The sequence below is a fragment of the Doryrhamphus excisus genome, linkage group LG11 (assembly GCF_037039965.1).
Source record: "Doryrhamphus excisus strain RoL-2023G ecotype Guam linkage group LG11, RoL_Dexc_Guam_v1.1, whole genome shotgun sequence".
Taxonomy (NCBI): domain Eukaryota; kingdom Metazoa; phylum Chordata; class Actinopteri; order Syngnathiformes; family Syngnathidae; genus Doryrhamphus; species Doryrhamphus excisus.
In genome coordinates this window covers 16916079-16936318 of record NC_136367.1, presented here as the reverse complement: position 1 = coordinate 16936318, position 20240 = coordinate 16916079, and the positions used below count along the sequence as shown (strand labels likewise).

Genomic DNA, 20240 nt, shown 5'->3' with positions numbered 1-20240 from the left:
GAAAGCTGTGACCTCACTCTGACCTCTATGGGCTCCTGCAGGTCGGTCGCTTTGCTGAATGCATGCAAGCTTTTGATTGGTGCTGAATTAAGACTACTACAATGTTTTGGAAAGCCCCTCTGTAGTTATAAAGAGGTTGACGCTTTTATTTTTTAATGTTTTCCTCCAGAAGACTATTGCTTTATGACAAAAATCTGTTTTAGCACAACGGCGCCCCCCTGTGGTGAACCAGGTTATTGTAATCTTAGTATGTTACAAAAAACATGTTAAATTCCAAATTTTGTTCTCCAAATTTTTTTATTTCAAATGTGACAGCTTTCCATGTTATGTCTTGACTCACATAACCTAATCTCATAGTGAAAAAAAAAACGCTAAATACAGAAAAAGACTTTAGCCGAGAAAATGACAACACCATGGTTCCAGACAAACAAAAAAAAAATCAGAGCTTTAAAATTTTTCATGTCAGGGGCAAATAGAAAAATAGCAAGTGCAAAATGGAGGTAATTATCAAAGTAACCATTATCACACCCAACCACTTCAGAAAATCTTTACATACAATTTGGTATGTGAGAAAAGACATAACAGAGAACATTTTATTCATTTTTGCAAACGGTGAAACACGTAAACCAAAAAGGTTGCGAGATCAACATGAAAATGTCACGTCAATCTGAGCATATGTGACAACGCTAACAAAGCCGAGAAGAGAATTGACTCTGATCCAGTATGACAAGGCACAAGTGTTTGGATAAACTCATTGTGACCACAAGATGACGCGTTACTGGCTGTACAGGATGTAAATAAAAAAAAAGCATGTTGGTCACATTTACTAGGGTTGTCATACTTAGACATGATGATGATGATGATGTAGGTGCGTGGTGCATTTAAAGGGCATCCAGCAGACTGTCGATGCGACTGATGAGCTCATGTCTCTTGCTGGCTAGCGTCTTGTCACTCTCGATGTACGCCTCCTTTTTCACCTTGCCGGCCACCAGCCGCTCCGCCTCCTGGCTGGCACGAGACACCAGCTCTTTGACCTGGCCGTCCAGCTTCTGGACCTCCCCGACCTAAAAAAAAAAAAAAAAAACGGATGAGACATCGGCGGTCACTCTCCACCAGGGGTCTCAAACACGCAGCACTAGTTTGAGGCCCCCCGCCTTGATATGAAAGTTTAATGTTAGTGCGGCCCGCGCAAGTTTGATATGGATGCTGTATGGTATCATGTACCCAGAAAAAATTATTACGTTTGATTAATGTTCATGTTAAAGGTTAAATAACTTAATAGTTATCCTCCCTATCCGTGTGGAAGTGGTAAGTTTTTGGCTATCGGCCTACCGTTTAGGTCGCTAGCTCTCTAGTTTGCGAGTTAGCATGTGTCTCAAGACCCTGCAGTTGCGCAATATGTTGTAAATAAAAAGAGTATAAATGTGACTATAGTCGTGTTTTGTCATGTCTACAGGGCTCTAATAATGCTTTGTTCATTTTAATCTGGAAAAACTAATTTGTTTTTATTATTTGCCGTTTTATTATTATTATTATATTTATTTATTACTGATTGATTTTCTTTATTCTTGATTTGTTTATTTATTTTTCATCTTATTTTGTGTAGAAAAATAAAAAGTAAGATATTTGAGAACAGTGGAATTTTTATCAGAGCTTTTCTTGTAGAAAATTGGAACCAAAGCCAAGTTTTTTTTGTTTTTATAAATGCGGTTTATTTTTTTTGAAAACCTGATGCAGCCCAGTCTCACCCAGACCCTAGCTCCAGTGCCCCCCCCCCAAGTAAATTGAGTTTGAGACCCCTGCTCTACACTCATGCTTACAAACATACAAATGCCACTCACCTTATCTGCCAGGTCGGAGCCTTCAGCCTTGAGGCGAGCCTGCAGTGAGCTGATCTCGTTGGTGAGAGCGCGGTGGTCGGCCTCTAGGGTTTTCCGACCGCTGTTCAGCGCTCCCGTGTCCCGAGATTGCTTATAGCGGTTGACCACCTCGTCCATGTGTCGGTAGAGACCCAGACGCTTGTTGACCAGGGTGAGAACCTGCTCTGTGATGGAGGCCACCTTCATTCGTACTTCAGCAGCAGGGTCCTGAAGGAAGAAGAACACAGTCAGGGTTAAGTGATGATTTCTTTCCAGGGGAAAAAAAAAACAAAAAAACTTTGTCCACTAGATGGTGCTACTTTCCCATTTTCAACCAGGATGTCTCGCAGTTCATGTGATATAATGGTGTCTAAATCAAGTGGTGTTTTAGTTGAAACATTTACAGCTGTGGGAAGGTTCATCTGACACGGATTGCAGGGGGTGGGGGGAATTGATATATAATTTATAATAATATAAAATAATATAGTATAACATCAGTTTTTTAGAACCTCTAAAGGGTTAAGAAAAGACAAAAGGGGACAAAAACAACCTTTGTGATGGCAAAATCCAGGCGAACGTAGATGATGACAGTGAAGAAGAGAATGTAGAAGGCGCTGACAACCAAGAGCGGCTCCTGCAGCATCAGGATCTTATTGAAGTTGTAATGAACCTGCAAGCGACAAAAGATGACCAATTGGGAGTGATTTTACCGTTTTGTTATCAGAGGTGGAGGTTTTAACTGGAAAATTATTATTTTTTTTAATTTATTTCAGGATCTCTGCACTTTTCCATTGGGGAACGTCTTACCACCACATCCTGAATGTGCTGCTCCACCAAGTTGTTCTTGGTGGCCACCAGCACTGGCCGACCAAAGGTATCAAGGTATGTGTAGTGCAGTTGGTTCGGCATGCGATCAATTTTATACGGCGTATCCATTTGGATGTTTCTGAAAGAAAATGACAGAAATGAGCAAATACGCTCCAGGAAAAAAAAATCTGCGGCACATACTGTGTGACGCACTCACTTGGCCCCCTCAGGCAGGATGATTTTCACAGTCATGGAGTCGATCACCTGGTCATCATAGACGTGGTCAACCAGTCTCATCTTCAGTGCATACTGGTCCCCTAAAAGATGCAATTATTCCCAAACACACAATTAAAAAAGACTAGATATGTTACTTTACGTTATTAGAGGTGGGGAAGACTTTCAATGTTAGTGTAGACCTACCAACATATGAATTTATGAGTTTCTGCCTATTTTCGTTTTTGGTTCCTACCTAGCTGCATGTAAGTTAATGAGGCGGAACTAATCGTCTGTAAAATCGTCGTTTCCGCACGTACATGTTTAATCGCCACACCTGTAGAAAATAAGCTCCGTTGTTTGCCACACTATTGAGAGCTTAAAAGCTAATAGTTGCTAAAAGTTAACAAAGATCTCTATAATTCCCTCCTATGGCATGTGTGCAGCTATTAAGGTGCAGTATATGTGTTTTGTATTTTCGTTTCAGTTTCTTAGCGTTAGTTTACAGTTTGCTGTACTAGCTAAGGCTAATCATGCATTGTGTTGCACATGCGATGTTGTTTGTTTATGAAATGTTTCTATGTAATGTGACAAGTTTATTTGCACTACTGTAAAGAAAAATGCTTAATAAAGAACTAATTGCTGTCACATCCGAGGGAGTTACAGAAAATAATCGAGAACCACTGATTTATAGCAATAAAAACCTGTTGTAGGAACAACTACGACACCTAGTGATCAATGCAGAATACCACATCTTCAATGTATTTGTATTTCACTTCATTTAGCCATTATGCTGAAATTAAGCAAAATGTGTACAATTTGCTAAATGTCCACATATCTTTACTAATAATAGGATGTATTCAACCACTAACCAGTGTGATTTATGAACATATTTTTTAAAAAATGTGACCTCTTGTTTACCGTTTTCATACATACTGAAGCACACAAGCACCAATATGATTTTTCCACGCGTGTGCAAGCTTAACATGTCACCAGGACTCACCGAGCGTGTAGAGATACTCATAGCTGGGCAGGTTGTACCCAATGATGTAGTGGGTCTTCCAGCCACCAAACAAAGGAAAGCGAGGCCTGACCTCCACTTCCACCGAGTCATCCAGAACCTGCAGGTGGGAGGTGGAGATGTTCCCGATCTCATCCCTGTAGTAGACATCTTGTGCCGAAGCAGGAAGAATAGTCTGTTGGGAAGAATTATTATCAGTCAATACTTTCATTTTTGGCAATGGACAATAATAAGATAGTATGAAAACACACCTTAAAGGACTTAACAGACGAGATCCCACTGTCTGACTGACGCTGGTAATCGTAGCGTGAAAACGGGCCTTTTAGTACGGCGCCAGTGTGCCGCAGATCGACGGTCTCCTCCACAGCGATGTTGCCCCAGTGAGAGACCTCGATGGTGCGAGTGATGCTACTGACAGTGAGGAAGGGGGTGTTGTTCTCAAAGTGGATCTTCATGGTGTCCTAGACATTAGATGACATGCACAGTGAGAACGGCGTTCCACTTTCTAGCAGCTTCACCTACAAATCGTCAGTCGTTACCTCGCTAAATGAGGCCACATCATTGAACGGACCATACTCGATGATCTCATCCGTCTTGCTGGGGTTCCCCAACTTGGTGTAGCTCTCCACAGTTTTGGATGCCAGGCGGACGCGTGTGGTCTGAGTGCGGGTGGGGTAAGGCGTGTAAAAGTAGTGGTTGCCTTGGAAGACAACCAGCTGGCGCTCGGCCTGAGTGATCTGCGAGGGGAAGGGCTTGAGCACGTGGCTGAACGTCATCTCCACCTTGACTTTCATCTGATCACCCACAGACAAGCTGGATGGCAAAGTGACTTTGAAAAGGTCCCCGCTGCAAGTGAGCAGACGTGACCATCAACAACGATGATGCTAAATATGAAAACGAGACATTTACATTGAGAATGGTGTAATACCTTATGCCGTTAATTTTAGTCTCCTGGATTTTAAGTGAGCCATCCTCCTCTTCATCATCATTGACCTGCGGAAAAATATACATTTTGCAAAAGTTTTGAGATGGACGGAGAAAGCTTTTACCACACCAAAAGCAGTATGTCTTAGTACAAGCGCTCATTAAGCCTACAAAGCATTAAATCGTGTTTATAGATAGGAAGTGGGCGGAAGTTCTGCTCAGTCGCACCCGGAAGTATTCCTCCCAGCGCATACGTGTCATTCAGTTAACAGAAAAAACGTGCACGGCTGCGGAAGTCAGCTTTCTGTAAATTGCATTCCAAGTGATTAATAAGTACTTCACTCAAAAGCATTGTTAATAAACAGTATGAACAATTAAAAAAATAATCTGCGGTTGACGGTGCACGCGTTGATTTGGTTACGAGTCGGTCAAAACCTGCCAGACAGCTAACGTTAGCATCCCCTTGCTAATAGGTGTGCTTTGTTGCACCTACTTGCTAATAGGTGTGGTTTAATGCATAAATGCAACTTATTATAACACAGGTCTGAAACGTAACACGAAGATACACGCGTTTGACAGAAGTAAAGTGTTTGACAGTGTTTTCTGCTCTGCTATGGAGTAGCACTCAAGCTAGCAGGTTAGCAAAGCGTCGCGGTAATGCTGTATTTACGGAGTCACTCTTTAAAGCTCACCGAGGCTCCAACGTATGCCAGATGCGGTGCAAGATCCGGTTCCACGGCTAATATGAAGCTTTGGACGGCATATCGTCCGTGGTTAGCCAAGGTGATTTCTGCAGTGATCTTAGCTAGATGAGTGCTCAGGTCCACTGTCCTCTTGACTTCGTCGTTCACCAACATATCCGTCCCGGGCCCGGCCGCCGAGCACAGTGCGACCAAAAGACACGGCAGAGCACCGAGGAGGCACCTTCTCGCCATGGCTGAAGCGATTCAGACGGCAAATGCTGTCAGGACCGTTCAATAACGGGGTGTAGCTGAGCAGCAAAGAAAGGCCACCGCGCTGCTCTTCTGTGAGCTAAAAGATGACGCTTCATTCATTCAAACGTGATGACGTCACGGGGTTAGTTCTGAGCCAGAACAAATGAAACCGATTGGCGACTGTAGTTTGTCATTAGGTTTTTGTTCTTTTAACACTTTGATATTGATTGATAATGATTTGATACTGATTGATACCGATTTTTGGAGACCTATCTAAAAGTATCCTATGCGAATGAATGAATGAATTTAGATTTAAGAACGCTTTGTACGCTTTGCTACTTGTCAAGCCGAAATAGCTCAGTTGGGAGAGCGTTAGACTGAAGATCTAAAGGTCCCTGGTTCGATCCCGGGTTTCGGCAGCGGGTGGCGCTCTTTTATTCGGAGTAAGAAGCATTACGTTGCTTTCGTGTTCACATGTAAACAGTGACAATTGCTGGTTAGTGTTGTGTTTTTTTACTTAAAATTTCTTTTAGTTTGTTAATTGAATCCTCTGGGAAAAACCCTCTGATCATTAACAGTCAATGGTACAGCCTTTCTGATTTAAAAATGAAAATAATCTCTGCTGGTACTTTTTAACTAGTTTGGCACGTATTTCCTGATGGACAGCAACTTTTTCAAGATCATCCATAATTGCTTAGCCTTTGAGCATGGACCCTATGAGCATTGAGCTCCATCCACAGATTTCCGTAGGATTAATATAAGAGCTCCAGAACCTTGACTTTGGTGTCCTTCCAAAAAGTCTGTACCAACTTTGATGTCATAGTCTTGTTGAAAGCTCCAGTGATGACCGAAACCTAGCCTGACAACAGACATCCCATGGATCAACAGCACTCAGAACATTCTTACATGAAACATCAAGGAAGCCAGATGAGTGACTGGTGTTTTTTTTTTCTTGCTGCCTCTGCGTGGTTCTCAGCTGAGCAAGGCGTAGCCAGCGTGTGACGTCATCCTCTCCGACGCAGCTTGTTTTGGAGGAAGTGGCTCGCGACGCTAACTGCTAGCATGTTAGCTTGACAGGAAAAGCCAACGTCAACGACAACAAGACACCATTGTGTCAAGTCGCTAGTACACCAAGTGATATTTATACATTGGCAGAGACACCGGTGTGTTCGACAAGGAGAGTCGGTCACAGGAGGTAGCTATAGTAGCTTTTGACGACGCCGAGGCTTGAAAAGGAGAGTTTTGCGACGACAGACATTTAAAAGGAACTGCTAGCTCGTTAGCTAATCTGTGCTCTCGCTAGCCCTCCGGTCAGAGGCTGAGGAAAAATTCACTTTCTCTTTTTTTTTACGACAGGATCGTCTCACAAGGTACGGTTGTGTGATGCTTTTCTTATTTTGCTTGTCAGTATGAAGGGCGAAGTTTAGGTCAATTTTGTCACATTCTCCGAACGTTATTCGTTTGCGGAATGACCGATGGTAGGTGTTTATTTACCATGGGACGGATAAAAAATTGCTATGACGTAAATAACTGTTTATCCGTGGTGCCTATTTCCATTACATGTTGCACTGTATGAATCTGTTCGGATTTTATGTTATGTCCTTTCAGATTGGCGAACGTATCACTTGAGTGTCTTTATGGACGGGAAACAACGACGGGGCATTATTCTGTGTTAATATATTAGGTAGACATAATAAGAATTAATTGTGAATTTAGTTTACAAATATATTTTCCCTGGAATGGCCGTTGAAACTGACCGAGCTAGCACTGTTTGCCAAGTCATGGTTCCGTTAGCCGTGTGTTTTCCAAGCATGTGATCCGTCCCTGACACAGTGTCATGGGGTGCAGATTACCAGCACGCTTTGCTCATGATAGTCCCCTTTACGCCACATCGCGACAGGAAGCAAATCACTTGCCTGGATTTCAAAAACCTGATTCCTAAATCTGAACACATTTATCTGATGACTCAATCAAGAAAACGAGTTTGGACTTTGGTCGTTCTAGCTGTATGTTCTGGGGTTCTTGTCACATTGCACACTCAGCTGAAGTGAGGAATGCTAAGTGGTGTTTACAGCCAATGGTGTCCAAAGTGCGGCCCGCGGTTGTTTTATTCTATTTTTTTACTGCTTTTTGGCACCTTCTTAAATCAAAAATATGGTTTTAAGTATATATAACTTATGGTAATGGTGATGCTTTTATTTCATTTGAACATGCATCAAATTACAATTGAATGCATCACATAATCAGTTCACAGTTCCACATGTCCAAAAGGAGTAGGAAGAAGCAAAGCTTATTAAATCCTACCCCTCCATCTGGTACTTTTACAATCAGTAACTGTTACATTTGTTCACTTCCTGCCGTTCTAATATAATTTAAGTTTTTTCAATTATAGTTTTAACTTTTTTAACATTTTTTCTATTTTTAATTAATATTTTTTAAAATTTATGTATTTATTAATTGTCCCGTACCAAAGTACGAGGTGATATGACCATCCAATGACATAATGGGTACCATAGTAAGTGTCAATATAGTGATATATATAGCACATCATGACTGGTTCAAGACTCTTCATCTTTTATTTTATTTAGCAAACATCAACTGCTTGTATTGTTTCTTGAATTGGCTAATCGTTGTGCACTTATTGACTTGGGTTAACTAAATGTATACAGTATCAAAGTGGCCCTCACATCCTTTCATTTCTTCACTATTCAGGCCTCAGTAAAAAAAAAAGTTTGGACACCACTGGAATGCAGCGGTTTCCCTCCCCCAAATAGTGACGTGTATGTAGGATAAACACAGAACAATATGGACATGTAATGATTAACACTAGTCTTGTGACTGGGGCATCCTCGTCGTAGCTTTGAACTCGGTGTAAACCTCCCAAGTTGACCACAAGGCATTCCACAACACTGCGAGACGACCTCATTTCCATTCATTCAGTGTTTTCCATAGGAATCAATTAGAGTTGAAATGATCACACTGTCGCCATCATGAAGTTGATATGCTTATGTGAATTTCTATACAGTGAAACCTAAACTGTATACTCACTCGTTGTCAACGTGGCTACATTGTGCTGAGCTGCCTGGACATTTTTGTTTTGTGTGAAACGGCACACAAACCAAAGAAAATATAAAGATTATTAGGGATGTCCGATATTGGCTTTTATTTTGCCGAAAGCCGATATGCTGATATTGTCCGACTCTCAATTTTCGATACATGGGGTACTTTCTAAGTGTCCGCTTTTATTATTGTATTCTTTATCATTTGTTAACTAAACTCTTTAAAACTGATCCATTGTCTGCCAATATCAGCAACTCGGTTGAATGTATTTCAAGTAAGAACAGTCTGTATAAAGCAAATTAGCATGAGTGTAAAAGCTTGTATGGTTACAAGTTTTATTTTCAAATATTTCGCAGGCCATTCAAAAAAATGATATATATTCATAAGGGGGTCATCTGGCGGCTAGTTTGTTTTTCTCAACTCTTCATGTTTTCTTTTGGGGTTTCAGTTGAGGCACAATGACGTCAAGGAAGAAAGTACTACTCAAAGTAATCATCCTCGGAGACTCGGGGTGAGTGATCCGCAAGTGGTTTCAAGTGGTTTCCAGTACACCTTTGTGTCCCTGTCCTTCAACACTTCTTCATTTCTTGTCTAGAGTGGGGAAGACCTCACTGATGAACCAGTATGTGAATAAGAAATTCAGTAACCAGTACAAAGCCACGATAGGTGCGGATTTCTTGACGAAAGAAGTCATGGTGGACGATAGACTCGTCACGATGCAGGTAACGGGAATGGGAGTTGAAATTCTACATTGTTTGTAAATGCAATACAAATATTTATGACCTGATGGACCATTAATAAGAACAACTGGAAATAATCTACACTATCAGAGAAATTGTACATATACAGCACTAGTGTGAGCAGAGGGTGACTACGCCCTCAGAGTTTTAATGTAAACCATCTTGTTATACAGGTGTAAAAATAAGGAAATCTGCAGGAAACCCCCCCCCCTGAAAAAAATTGAATAATTGTAATAGGTTAATCTGGCGTCTTCCTGCTTTGAATGAGAGATGACTTCCGTCACTTTATTCATTCATTCATTCATTTTCTCCCGCTTATTCTCACGAGGTTTGCGGGGGGTGCTGGAGCCTATCCCAGCTGTCTTCGGGCGAGAGGCGGGGTACACCCTGGACTGGTTGCCGGCCAATCACAGGGCACATATAGACAAACAACCCTTCACACTCACTCACACTCTTATGAGGTCTTATGTGATATACTGACATTTGATTGGTTGTTGATGATACCGTATCTTTAAGAAACTGATGTTGGGTCATTATCGATATGTTCCCTCATATTTGAAATGATATGACTTGTCAACGTAGGTTTCATCATATGTTTTGTATTGCCGCTATTGTAATCCTTCAGTTGATTCTACTGATTGTAATTGTAATTGTGTTTTTTTTGTTGTGTCAGATTTGGGACACAGCAGGTCAAGAGAGGTTCCAGTCCTTAGGGGTGGCGTTCTATCGTGGAGCAGACTGTTGTGTTCTAGTCTTCGACGTGACCGCCCCCAATACCTTCAAGACTCTAGACAGCTGGAGGGACGAGTTCTTGATCCAGGCCAGCCCTCGAGACCCAGAGAACTTCCCCTTCGTGGTGCTCGGCAACAAGATCGACTTGGAGAACAGACAGGTGACTTTCACTTTCCTTTCTATATAAGGAAATGCGGTATGCTACTTTAGCATAATTGTAATCAGGCTCTTCTGTTTTGACATTCAGGTAACAACAAAGAGGGCACAGGCGTGGTGTCAGAGCAAGAACAACATCCCTTATTTTGAAACCAGCGCCAAGGAGGCCATCAATGTGGAGCAGGCCTTCCAAACCATTGCGCGAAATGCTCTCAAGCAGGTACCCCAGCCGCCTCGGTGGTAACTTAGAAAAGCCGGGACACTTTCGCCAACCACTGCCGTCTTTTTCAGGAGACCGAAGTGGAGATGTACGAGTTTCCGGAGCCGATAAAGCTGGACAGGAATGAGCGAGCCAAGCCTTCAGCAGAGACCTGCAGCTGCTGAGGACTCTATATCTACAGAGGGGCCGTCATCACCCTCAACACCCTCTCATGCCTTGTCTAAATATCCTCCTTTCCCACGACCCCACTGTGTTGACCCCTAATGCCCAACATACAAACAACATCCCGCTCATAAGAGTACACAACCGACATGCTGCACCCTCCTCCTGTGTAGGAAACACATTTTCTATCTATAAGTATGAGCCTCTTAGCCCAAAGAACACCTTCGACAAACATTTATGTTGTTTCCTTTTCCAGTGGTTTTCCCTTATTATTCATATTTTTTGTTTAAACGGCAACGGTGGTTTTCAGTTCTATGAATATTGCTGCTCTCACAATCAGATCCTTTTACTTTGAGATCAACAACAAAACAATATCCTTATCATCTTTGTGCTTTGTTTTTGTAGCTATGGTGGTCATTTGTTTTATTTGTACACGCTGCCACTACTGCATGAGTAGAGAACACACACTGCGCCCCTCGTTTCAGACATTTGTGTTGTGGCTTTGGTTTACTCTCCACCTCATGCAGACATTCACGATCATAAATACTTGCTGGGGGTTGGGATTCAGGTTTGGAGGAGCAGAATGGCTGAATTCCAGTTAGTATGCTGCCTATTGATTTGTTGCTAATTGATGAAACGATGAAATGACACGTCCAATCAATCCACTGTGCAGGTTGTGTGTGTGTGTGTTTTATTATTTTTTTTGCTCATTTAAAAATAGCCTGTGAAGACAACACCTGACAGGAAACTGCATTGAGGCTCAGGGTAGTGCAAGGTCAAACTAAGCTGTTCTTTGTACTCCTTTTGCTGTTCCTCTTATGGGAGAGAAGAGCTTTTCTGTCATTAACAGGATGTGGGAATGAATGGAATCAAAACCTGACAGTCCTGAAGAAAAGAGACAAATCTCACAAATAGAAATAGTCCTAACAGTGATGTTTCTTTTTATTGTCAACTGTTTTCAAGACTTTGTACAATTGCAATCATTTTGTGGGGAAGACTACATGTAAATCTCCATGTCTTACTGCCAGTTGCTTGTGTTGGCAAACAACTTAAGTGCTTGACATTTCTTTTAACCAATCAGGTGTTTGTCTGCTTGAATTATGTTGAAACTGAAATGCATTATAGATTAGTGACAATAGCTAACAGACTGCAACTTTGAAAGAGGTGGTGGAAGTAGTGGCATTCATCATGATATTAATATGATCAATGCATAGCAGCAACGTTTAAAAATGTCTTTGCCTTTCAAAAGTAATAAGGGTAATAAAAACCTCAAATTGAACAAGCAGTTTATTTCTGAAATTCCTTTTGAAAACATTTAACCATTGAGCAAGACACAGTAAGTAGCATTGTGACACATTTACAACACCAACGTCAGTTCTGCTTCACTGGATTTTTGGTTTCTTGTTACCCCCCTGCAGCCACTGCTCAAGTGCTCCTGTGGATGTGCTCTGAGGCTCCTCTGTTTCTACCTCATGTTGACTCTCACAAGAATCCGACTCCTTCCTCTTTGAAGAGCCACTGGCCAGCCAGCTCATCATCATCTTGCTGCTTGCTGTTGCTTTTGGCTCCTGCAGGGAGGAGATGGAGATTGTCAGCTGACTTTAAAGGTAAACAATTGCAACTACATAAGATGTACACATAAAAGTCAGAAACATATACATTTATCCATGGAAATTATATTTAGCAATTCAGAGGTCTTAACAATAGATTATGTGAAGTCTTGTACTGCACATGTTTTAAAATGCCAGTGTTCCAGCACCACATAAATCAGTTACCTTCTTCTGGTTGAGGTCCACAGGTTGGAGGCACTCGGGTGAGTTGTTGCGTGAGTTATTGACAAGCGATGAAACAGGATGATAGGTCAATATGTTTTGTGAATGGAGCAGTTTCACTGCATCGAGAGATTTCACCTCCCCGAAATCAAGCCATTGTCTCACTTCCTCGTCTCCGGCCAAGATGGCTGGCATCCTATTCAGACAACACTCACTTTAGCTCCACAGAAAGGTTTGAAATGGGGTTTCAACCATGAGTAGGGCTCTAATGGGATTAAAATGGGACAAGATTTCTTGTTCAAGAAACTGTTTTGAAAGATTAAATTAATAAGTGTGTTTTCCTTGTCTCCCGCCTCAAAACAGGCAGAAAGAGGCTACACTCTGCTTTGCTTCAGCGTAAAGCTTCAGCTTCAAAAAAGCTGTTCATAAAGTCAGCATTTCAAGAAATGCTCCAAATGTTTGATAGACAATATAAATTGGCTGTGAGGAAATACATGTCACAAACATCAATTCCACAAATTTACAATGTCAAATATGACATATCTAAATAAATATTGCATTATTGTGATATTTTTTATATCATGGTTTAAAAAAATGTTGACAATTATATCGCTTAATGTCAATTTGTGGGACAGTAAAACCCACTTGCATTGTTTTGTGACTCTGTTAAGTTTTTTTTTTTATTGTCAAATATTCATATATTTTTTCATTGTACTTTTCTTAAAAATAATGTTAAAATCTCATCTCGTCTCATAGATCCAATCTCGTGTATCGTCTGGTGAGCTGGGTGTCTTATGACATCACTACCCACAACTGCCCTCACCTGTCATGGATGCTCTGCAGATTTGGGGAAGCGTTCACAGTGATCACGCTGTACGTGTAGAGAGGCTCACCACCAGTTGGAGGTGTCCAGCAGTCAAAAAGTCCAGCCATGGTAAGCAGCCTCCAACCCGTCCACTCACCCGCCACGTCTTTTTCCTGCCAACACAACATTTATTCAACATGGGCTCCACATAAGGCTAACTTTATTAACAAAACAATGTCTTGCCTCTGTCAGGTCTGTGGAGGCGTTCTCTGTCTCGGACTCATTTTCTTCACATACTTTGAGATCGTTGTCATCTTTTTCATCCTGACAGGACCTCTGAGTCTGAGGGAAGTAGATGAAGAAAGGCTGCTTGTCTTTCTCCTGCCTTTTCCATTCATAGAAGCCATCAGCGAGGATGACGCAGCGCTGTCCTTTCAACAGGGGCTCCTGAGGAGTGACAGCAAAGCCGTCAGAGATGCTGACATTGGCTACCAGGCAGGTACTCATAGAACATGCACCTTGTAAGACTTCTTCTGCAGAATGTTCTCACTGCGGCAGTTGCTGGTGCTGTACTGCATCTTGCTCGGGTCGTTCTCTTTAAACCAGGAAGGTACCAGGCCCCAACGCATGGCTGCTAGTACACGCTCATCAGCAGGAGCATTCTGGAGATACAAATCATTATTTATGAAGATAATGCTCACTTTCTGACATGGTTAGTTTAATAGTAAGTTTAAAGTATGAACAGTTTTAATATTGAGATCACCCAGGTCATGTGACACAGGCAGGTTACCTTGTCAAAATGTCTGTGGGACAGCAGAACTGGGCTCATGGACTGGGGACTCTTGTTGTACGAAGGTCGGTATTTATCCGCATCTCCATCCCTCCAACCGGGTTGTCTACGCTGTCCACGCCGGTTTCTATACAGGCAGGCTCGGCTCACCTCGTCAGGGGCCAGTGTGCACGCAGTCCTTCCACACATTTTACCGTCAAACTCCGTTCACCTGAAACTTTTTTTTAAACAAAAATGGCTGCTTGAATTCGCGCGTTTCCGTGCCAGACGATGTAAGCTAATAACTTCGTCAATAAACTAGCATAGCATTATGTTAGCTTGGCCAAACTGTAAGGTCTTTTTACAAAATAAGTGAAGCTTACCTGTTTTATTTAGTGTTTTATTCCGACTGCGCAGTTGTATATCATCAAATGAATCGAACTAGTAGTGTATGAGGGGTGTGTGTGTGTGTATTTTGACAGAAGGAGACGTGCCCCTACACAGTCCTCGACCGTGTACGTATGACGTCACTGTGACGCATCCAAAACAAGTACCAAGCCAAGATGGCGGCGCTCAAATCTTCGCAAGTCCAAACCAGCAGAAAAAGTAAGAATAAGAAATTGTCTAGAACCACTCGGCTGGTGGGAAGGTTTTTTTTGTGTGTTTGTTTATTTTAAATGTTTATTTTCGTACATTTGTTGTGTGGTATTTTCTTCAAATTATTGTAGCGGTTGCTGAAATTGATTTGTGTTAGAAAATGTGTAACTGTTTACAGTGTTCTGTAAATCGTTACAGATTAGCAATGGTTAATTCGAAAATTAAAAAGAAAAACATGAAATAATCAACTCATTTATAATGAAGATGCAATGACTTCATGTCAGTCAGAGTAATTTATTTATTAAACTGCACATTGAATCACAATGCTATTTACAGTTACACAATTCAACATGTCTGAACGGGAGTAGAAAGAAGCACAATTTATTTCACCTTAACCCTTCTCTTGTTACAGCACTTACTAATAGTTTTAATTCCTGTGTTCAACATGTGGCACTTTTTAATAGTAAAAGAAATAGATCAAGATAAAGGAGTGAAAAGACTTTGTGAATAGCCTTTACAATAATATTTTTATTAGCATGTTATTAAACATAATTAAATTATGAGCGAAATTATTTAATGGTATGATACAGTAAATGTGAACAGATTACAAGTCAAGGTCGTGTGTTGGCATGGCAACAGTAAACCGAGCTGGGCCGTTCCTCTGGTGAAACAACACAACAAAGTCACACATTTGGAGCCCAGCAGGTAGGAACAGATGCTTTTACCCATCAAATACTGTTATTAATGATATCATTTGTGCATTACTTACTATTAGATGTTTGGACTTAAAATAGGGACGGAGGAGATTTGTTTGTGCTCAAGTTTGTTTCAGAAAGTATTGTGTACATTTGTTGAGAGGATTTATAAAAAACTATATATTGATGTGGGGCGAGACAAACATAATAGCAATGGAAGGGGAGCTGAATCACACCCTGTCAAGGTGCAAATCTAACAGTTGTAGCCAACTGTGCTGCAATTTGACCCTCTGGAATAGTGACTGGCTGATAGCCAGTCAACCTGTATTGTCAAGAGAGTTTTAATCACTGTATCACAGCATGCACTCCATTGAGCTACCCTGCTGTAACATTGTACCAAATACATTCATGTACACAAAGGTGTATGTATCGGAAGACATCTAAGACATAATAGGTTGATTTAAACTTCATATAAAAGTCATCTGATGCCATTTAGAGACATGATCAGCTATAACAAAATGATCATGTTCACGGATGAGAATGACGCCGGGTTTTTCTGCAGTTGAGAGTTTTAAAATGAGCCTTGAAGATACACTCCTCTTCACGCCTCTAGACAGTCAGCTGAATTAATCATGAGGTGACACACTTGAGACAAATCTCTGAATCCAGAGGCCATTTATTAAACTTTCATGAAGTTACTCTTAAGCTTTTAGTTACAATGCCTTTAGCTTTACATCACATTTACACAGTATGTCTATACTGTATACTGAGCTTTTCACACCCCGACAGATGAGGACCACTAGGTCACAGCAATGGTCCAACAATGCAATCAAGCTGAAATCAAAGCCCTGGAAACGAGTAAGTCATTTCACAAGAGGCTTGCAACATTTGTTTGCTCAGCCGCTGTTCCTTTCTTTCACAACCACGTGTAAATATAGTAGCATGCACTAGAAGCGAACTTTATACAGACAATTATTAATCTTTTTGAATGTGTGTGTAACAGCTTCACCCCCGTGCCGGCACAGTGTCCACCTGCCTGTTATCAACCCAGATAGACTAAAAACAGCCAAGGCCATTGTGCACCAAGCTGTCAAGGTAGGTCAAAAATAATTGTGTCTAGACATGTGCAATTTTTACTTCACTTTCTAATATTTTTGTCACTTTTCTTACTTGTAGTTACATAAGGTGTTCTCGGTCCAGGGCCCGTACCCTGTCATTCGGGCTGCACTAAGGGCCAGAGGCTGGGTGGAAAAGCGGACTTGTCACTCTCATCAGCACACCTCCACACGTCCTGTTAAAGAGACCAGCTGTAATGAAGATGAAGATGATGGTCAGCTGAAGTTATGATGGGAACCCATACAGTATGTGGCCTCGTATCTTTCCCCAATTGTGACAGTTGATCCTTCTCCTCAGATGACCAAGAGCAGGATCCTGACGGACGTTATGGTCTGATGGTGAGGACACAAGGAAACATGTAGGATAGCCGTGACGGGATGTGACTCGATGCTGAAAATGTGTGTTTTTTCGGTATTGGCAGTTGACTGATTGTTATCATTATGATGTATTCCACAGTCTCGCCTGGTGCGCAATGAAATAGTTTATTTCTACTGGACAAACAGGAGAGATGCCATCAACACCAGCATCCTGCAGAAAGATCAGATCATCAATCATTTTGCCAAAGCAGGCAGTTTCACCACTAAGGTACATTCACGTGGTCTTTTTTTGGTTATACTGTATTCAGTGGTGGGAGTAACTGCTTGTAACCCAGTGGGGATACCCAGTGGGGATTGTAAAGGGGACTATAGGGGTGTCTACAAAGCTCTATTAATATTTTTTCAAAGTTTTCTATGCCCTAAATATGAAAATATTCCATTTAATAATAATTGTGTTCTCCCTTGTGGAAATTCATCTATCACGCGATAAACGAGGGACGACTGTAATATAAAATAAATGACATTTTGGAAGTAACGTGTTTAACACTGACAACAGCGCCTACTCGTAAATCTGTTCCAGGTAGGATTGTGCGTCAACCTGAGGAGCCTTCACTGGTTTGACTCGGCCGACCCGGACACATTTTTTCCTCGCTGTTACCGACTCGGAGCACGGGACGAGAAGCATGCTTTCATTGGTCAGATATTGCTTACTTACTCAAACAAAGGAAACATATCTAACATCTAAAATGTGTCCTTCGTACAGAGGACTACAAGAGGACAGCCTGCACCAGTCTTTTGAAGTACATAGTGGAAAGAGTGCCGAATGTACACAAAGAGAGCAAAAATGATTCCATTCGAGGTACTGTGTAATTATTTTATCGTGTGTTTCAGAGCAGAGCTTTGTGTCATTGTTTATTCTCCATTTTAGAAACATCGGAAACTGTGATTCTTCCCAAAATGATCAACACAGCCCTCAAAGTGTGCCAGGCTTTTCTCGAGAGTTTAGAGCACGCTGACATTGACACCAGCTTGGACTCGTCTCAATCCCTTACAAAGGAGGAGTGGGAGGAGTTTATTGACAGATACTATTTGGTTGTTCAGTGAGTACTGAGTGTGTGTAAAATATTAATGAACTAGAGACATGATATAGTTTTCTGTTCTGCTTTTCCACTCAGTGGAAGTGCCCAGATTGATATCAGTGATCAGTTAGTTGGCTGCTGCAAGGCCATGCTGCGGAGGCTGGCTGAGGTCAGTCCACAGCTGGACACGGATGGCATACACAACATCTGGATCATCAAACCTGGAGCCATGTCCAGAGGCAGAGGTGAGATATCACACACATCATATTTGAAAAATTACTCAAATTTGCCTTTTTTTTTTTGCAGGTATCAAATGTGCCAAACGTTTGGATGAGATCCTCAATCTGGTGTCCAGTGATCCAGCTCTAATCAAGGAAAGCAAATGGGTGGTTCAGAAGTACTTGGAGTCTCCATTCCTGGTGGAAGGCACCAAGTTTGATGTGCGCCAGTGGTTTCTCGTCACAGACTGGAACCCTCTCACTGTGTGGTTTTATAGAAAGTGCTACTTGCGCTTTTCTACGCAGCCTTACTCAGTGGACACGATGGACAAGTAGGTGACATCTCATGACTACAAATGTGCTTCCTACAAATTCATACCACGAGTTGATGATTTTATTTTGACTCAGTGTGTGCACGCTTGAATCTATGGCAACATATTTCCGTATTTCATTTTCACTTTCTTTTCAGCTCAGTTCACCTGTGCAATAATTCCATCCAGAAGCATCTGAGACCTTCTCATCACCGCCATCCCAGCATCCCGGAAGACAACATGTGGTCAGACGACCAGTTTAAGACCTTTCTGTCCACTCGGGGCCGCCAGGCTCAGTGGGAGAATGTGGTGGTCCCTGGGATGGAGAAGGCTATTGTCCATGCACTGCAAACAACACAAGATCTTGTCGATTCCCGCAAGAACACGTTTGAGCTCTATGGCGCTGACTTCATGCTAGGTATGAATATCATGCAACACACTGTATGTCCTTAAATTGCCACGCTTTGCTAAGTTAATTGTTATGTGCGTCATTCAGGGTCACATGGCCACATTCTTAAGGGGGTGCTGCAAGGATAAGAGAATAAAAAATCATATTTGTGGTCTCATTCTCAATTTGTAGGATGTCTAGTGTGTTATGAAGGAGCGCACAGCACCTGAATGAGATTGGATATCTGCATTGGCTGTGGGGGATGATGGGAATTGTGTAATAAAGAAAATCTACCAACTTTTGCAGGCTGTGACTTACATCCATGGTTGATTGAAATCAATGCCAGTCCGACCATGGCTCCCTCGACACCCATCACAGCCCGTCTTTGTGCAGCTGTGCAGGAGGACACGCTACGTGTGGTCCTGGATCGGAGAGCAGACAGATCAGCAAACACGGGAGACTTTGAGCTCATATATCACCAGGTAGATAAGTTGGATAATTTCCAAATAGCCGGAGAGTCAAAATGATAAGTTCAGATTTCTATTTTCATTTGTAGGCAGCAGTAGTCGTACCACAGTATGTAGGGGTCAACCTACTCATTGAGGGCTTCAGGCCGAAGTTCTCCCGTCTGCTTCCTCCTTTGAGGCCTCTCGACCGTTCAACCCCAAAGTATCGTGTCAAGGTCAAGAAGATGTCTGCAGAAAAACCAAAACCTTTACCCAAGGTGGTCAAGAGTGCTGATACAACAGTAAAAAACATTCATCGTCTTCCTCCTCCTCCTCCTTCCCAGCCACCAGTGCCTATCCCTATTGAAACATTCACTCTCCAGCTACCCAAGACTCGTCACAGGTCCGTCCATGTACCCCTTAATGCTTGCTCACATTCCGTCTTTCTGTGGAGAAGGGGCTTGGAATTAAGACCTCTACTGTGAAGGACCAACTTAATGCCACATAAAACAAGGCCTGGCCACAATGTTTCTCCTGTAAGAATCAGAACAGATACAATCTGTGACAGAGATGGGACACATTTATTTTTTTCAGAGGGGTGTTACCTTACTCTGAATGTTGACAAATGTTTTCTATTAATATCCTTCAAGACATGGTGCCCAAATAAACTATTTTAGGTGTTGGTATTATTTCAGACTCTATGAAAGTTTTGCAAGTCCATTAAATTGAAATGTGACTTTCAGAAGATATACATAAATATGGCTTGAAGCCAAAGTGATAATACATTATAATTCTGATCTTTTCCACATATGTATATATCAGAATTTTGTAGCTGAATAACACTACATGATTTATTGTTTAAAAATATATGTTCTTATTAAAATGTATTAACATCTGT

General features: G+C 41.7%; 4 protein-coding genes and 1 non-coding gene across 6 annotated transcripts; 3 read left to right on the top strand and 2 right to left on the bottom strand.

Moving 5' to 3' along the window:
* Nucleotides 1-278: 278 nt before the first annotated feature.
* On the bottom strand, nt 279-5884 carry rpn1 (ribophorin I). Its single transcript, XM_058068878.2, has 10 exons — nt 5517-5884; nt 4829-4893; nt 4440-4746; nt 4152-4361; nt 3883-4075; nt 2884-2983; nt 2667-2805; nt 2410-2529; nt 1842-2087; nt 279-1064 (listed from the first exon to the last, which is right to left on the bottom strand). The coding sequence occupies exons 1-10, from the start codon at nt 5757-5759 to the stop codon at nt 882-884; spliced, it is 1806 nt and encodes a 601-aa protein (XP_057924861.2). The 5' UTR covers nt 5760-5884; the 3' UTR covers nt 279-881.
* A 221-nt stretch (nt 5885-6105) lies between these two features.
* Nucleotides 6106-6178, top strand: trnaf-gaa (transfer RNA phenylalanine (anticodon GAA)). Its single transcript has one exon. It is a non-coding gene; the product is annotated as a tRNA-Phe (tRNA).
* Nucleotides 6179-6777: 599 nt separating this feature from the next.
* On the top strand, nt 6778-12103 carry LOC131126417 (ras-related protein rab7-like). The gene is made up of 6 exons (XM_058068929.2): nt 6778-7129; nt 9268-9330; nt 9415-9541; nt 10233-10451; nt 10539-10667; nt 10739-12103. The coding sequence occupies exons 2-6, from the start codon at nt 9278-9280 to the stop codon at nt 10829-10831; spliced, it is 621 nt and encodes a 206-aa protein (XP_057924912.1). The 5' UTR covers nt 6778-7129; nt 9268-9277; the 3' UTR covers nt 10832-12103.
* On the bottom strand, nt 11754-14724 carry hmces (5-hydroxymethylcytosine binding, ES cell specific). Of its 2 annotated transcripts, none has more exons than XM_058068906.2 (7): nt 14559-14724; nt 14197-14413; nt 13925-14068; nt 13650-13853; nt 13425-13579; nt 12605-12797; nt 11754-12397 (listed from the first exon to the last, which is right to left on the bottom strand). In XM_058068906.2, the coding sequence occupies exons 2-7, from the start codon at nt 14383-14385 to the stop codon at nt 12212-12214; spliced, it is 1071 nt and encodes a 356-aa protein (XP_057924889.2). In that variant the 5' UTR covers nt 14386-14413; nt 14559-14724; the 3' UTR covers nt 11754-12211. The 2 variants fall into 2 exon arrangements, with proteins under 2 accessions (XP_057924889.2, XP_057924898.2); XM_058068915.2 differs by having other exon boundaries at nt 13704-13853.
* A 90-nt stretch (nt 14725-14814) lies between these two features.
* On the top strand, nt 14815-20240 carry LOC131126390 (tubulin monoglycylase TTLL3-like). Its single transcript, XM_058068865.2, has 14 exons — nt 14815-15477; nt 16257-16325; nt 16471-16562; nt 16644-16797; nt 16881-16921; nt 17040-17168; nt 17481-17595; nt 17664-17759; nt 17829-18000; nt 18076-18224; nt 18286-18529; nt 18667-18926; nt 19203-19378; nt 19453-20240. Exons 2-14 carry the CDS (start codon nt 16280-16282, stop codon nt 19825-19827), a joined length of 2049 nt encoding a protein of 682 aa, XP_057924848.2. The 5' UTR covers nt 14815-15477; nt 16257-16279; the 3' UTR covers nt 19828-20240.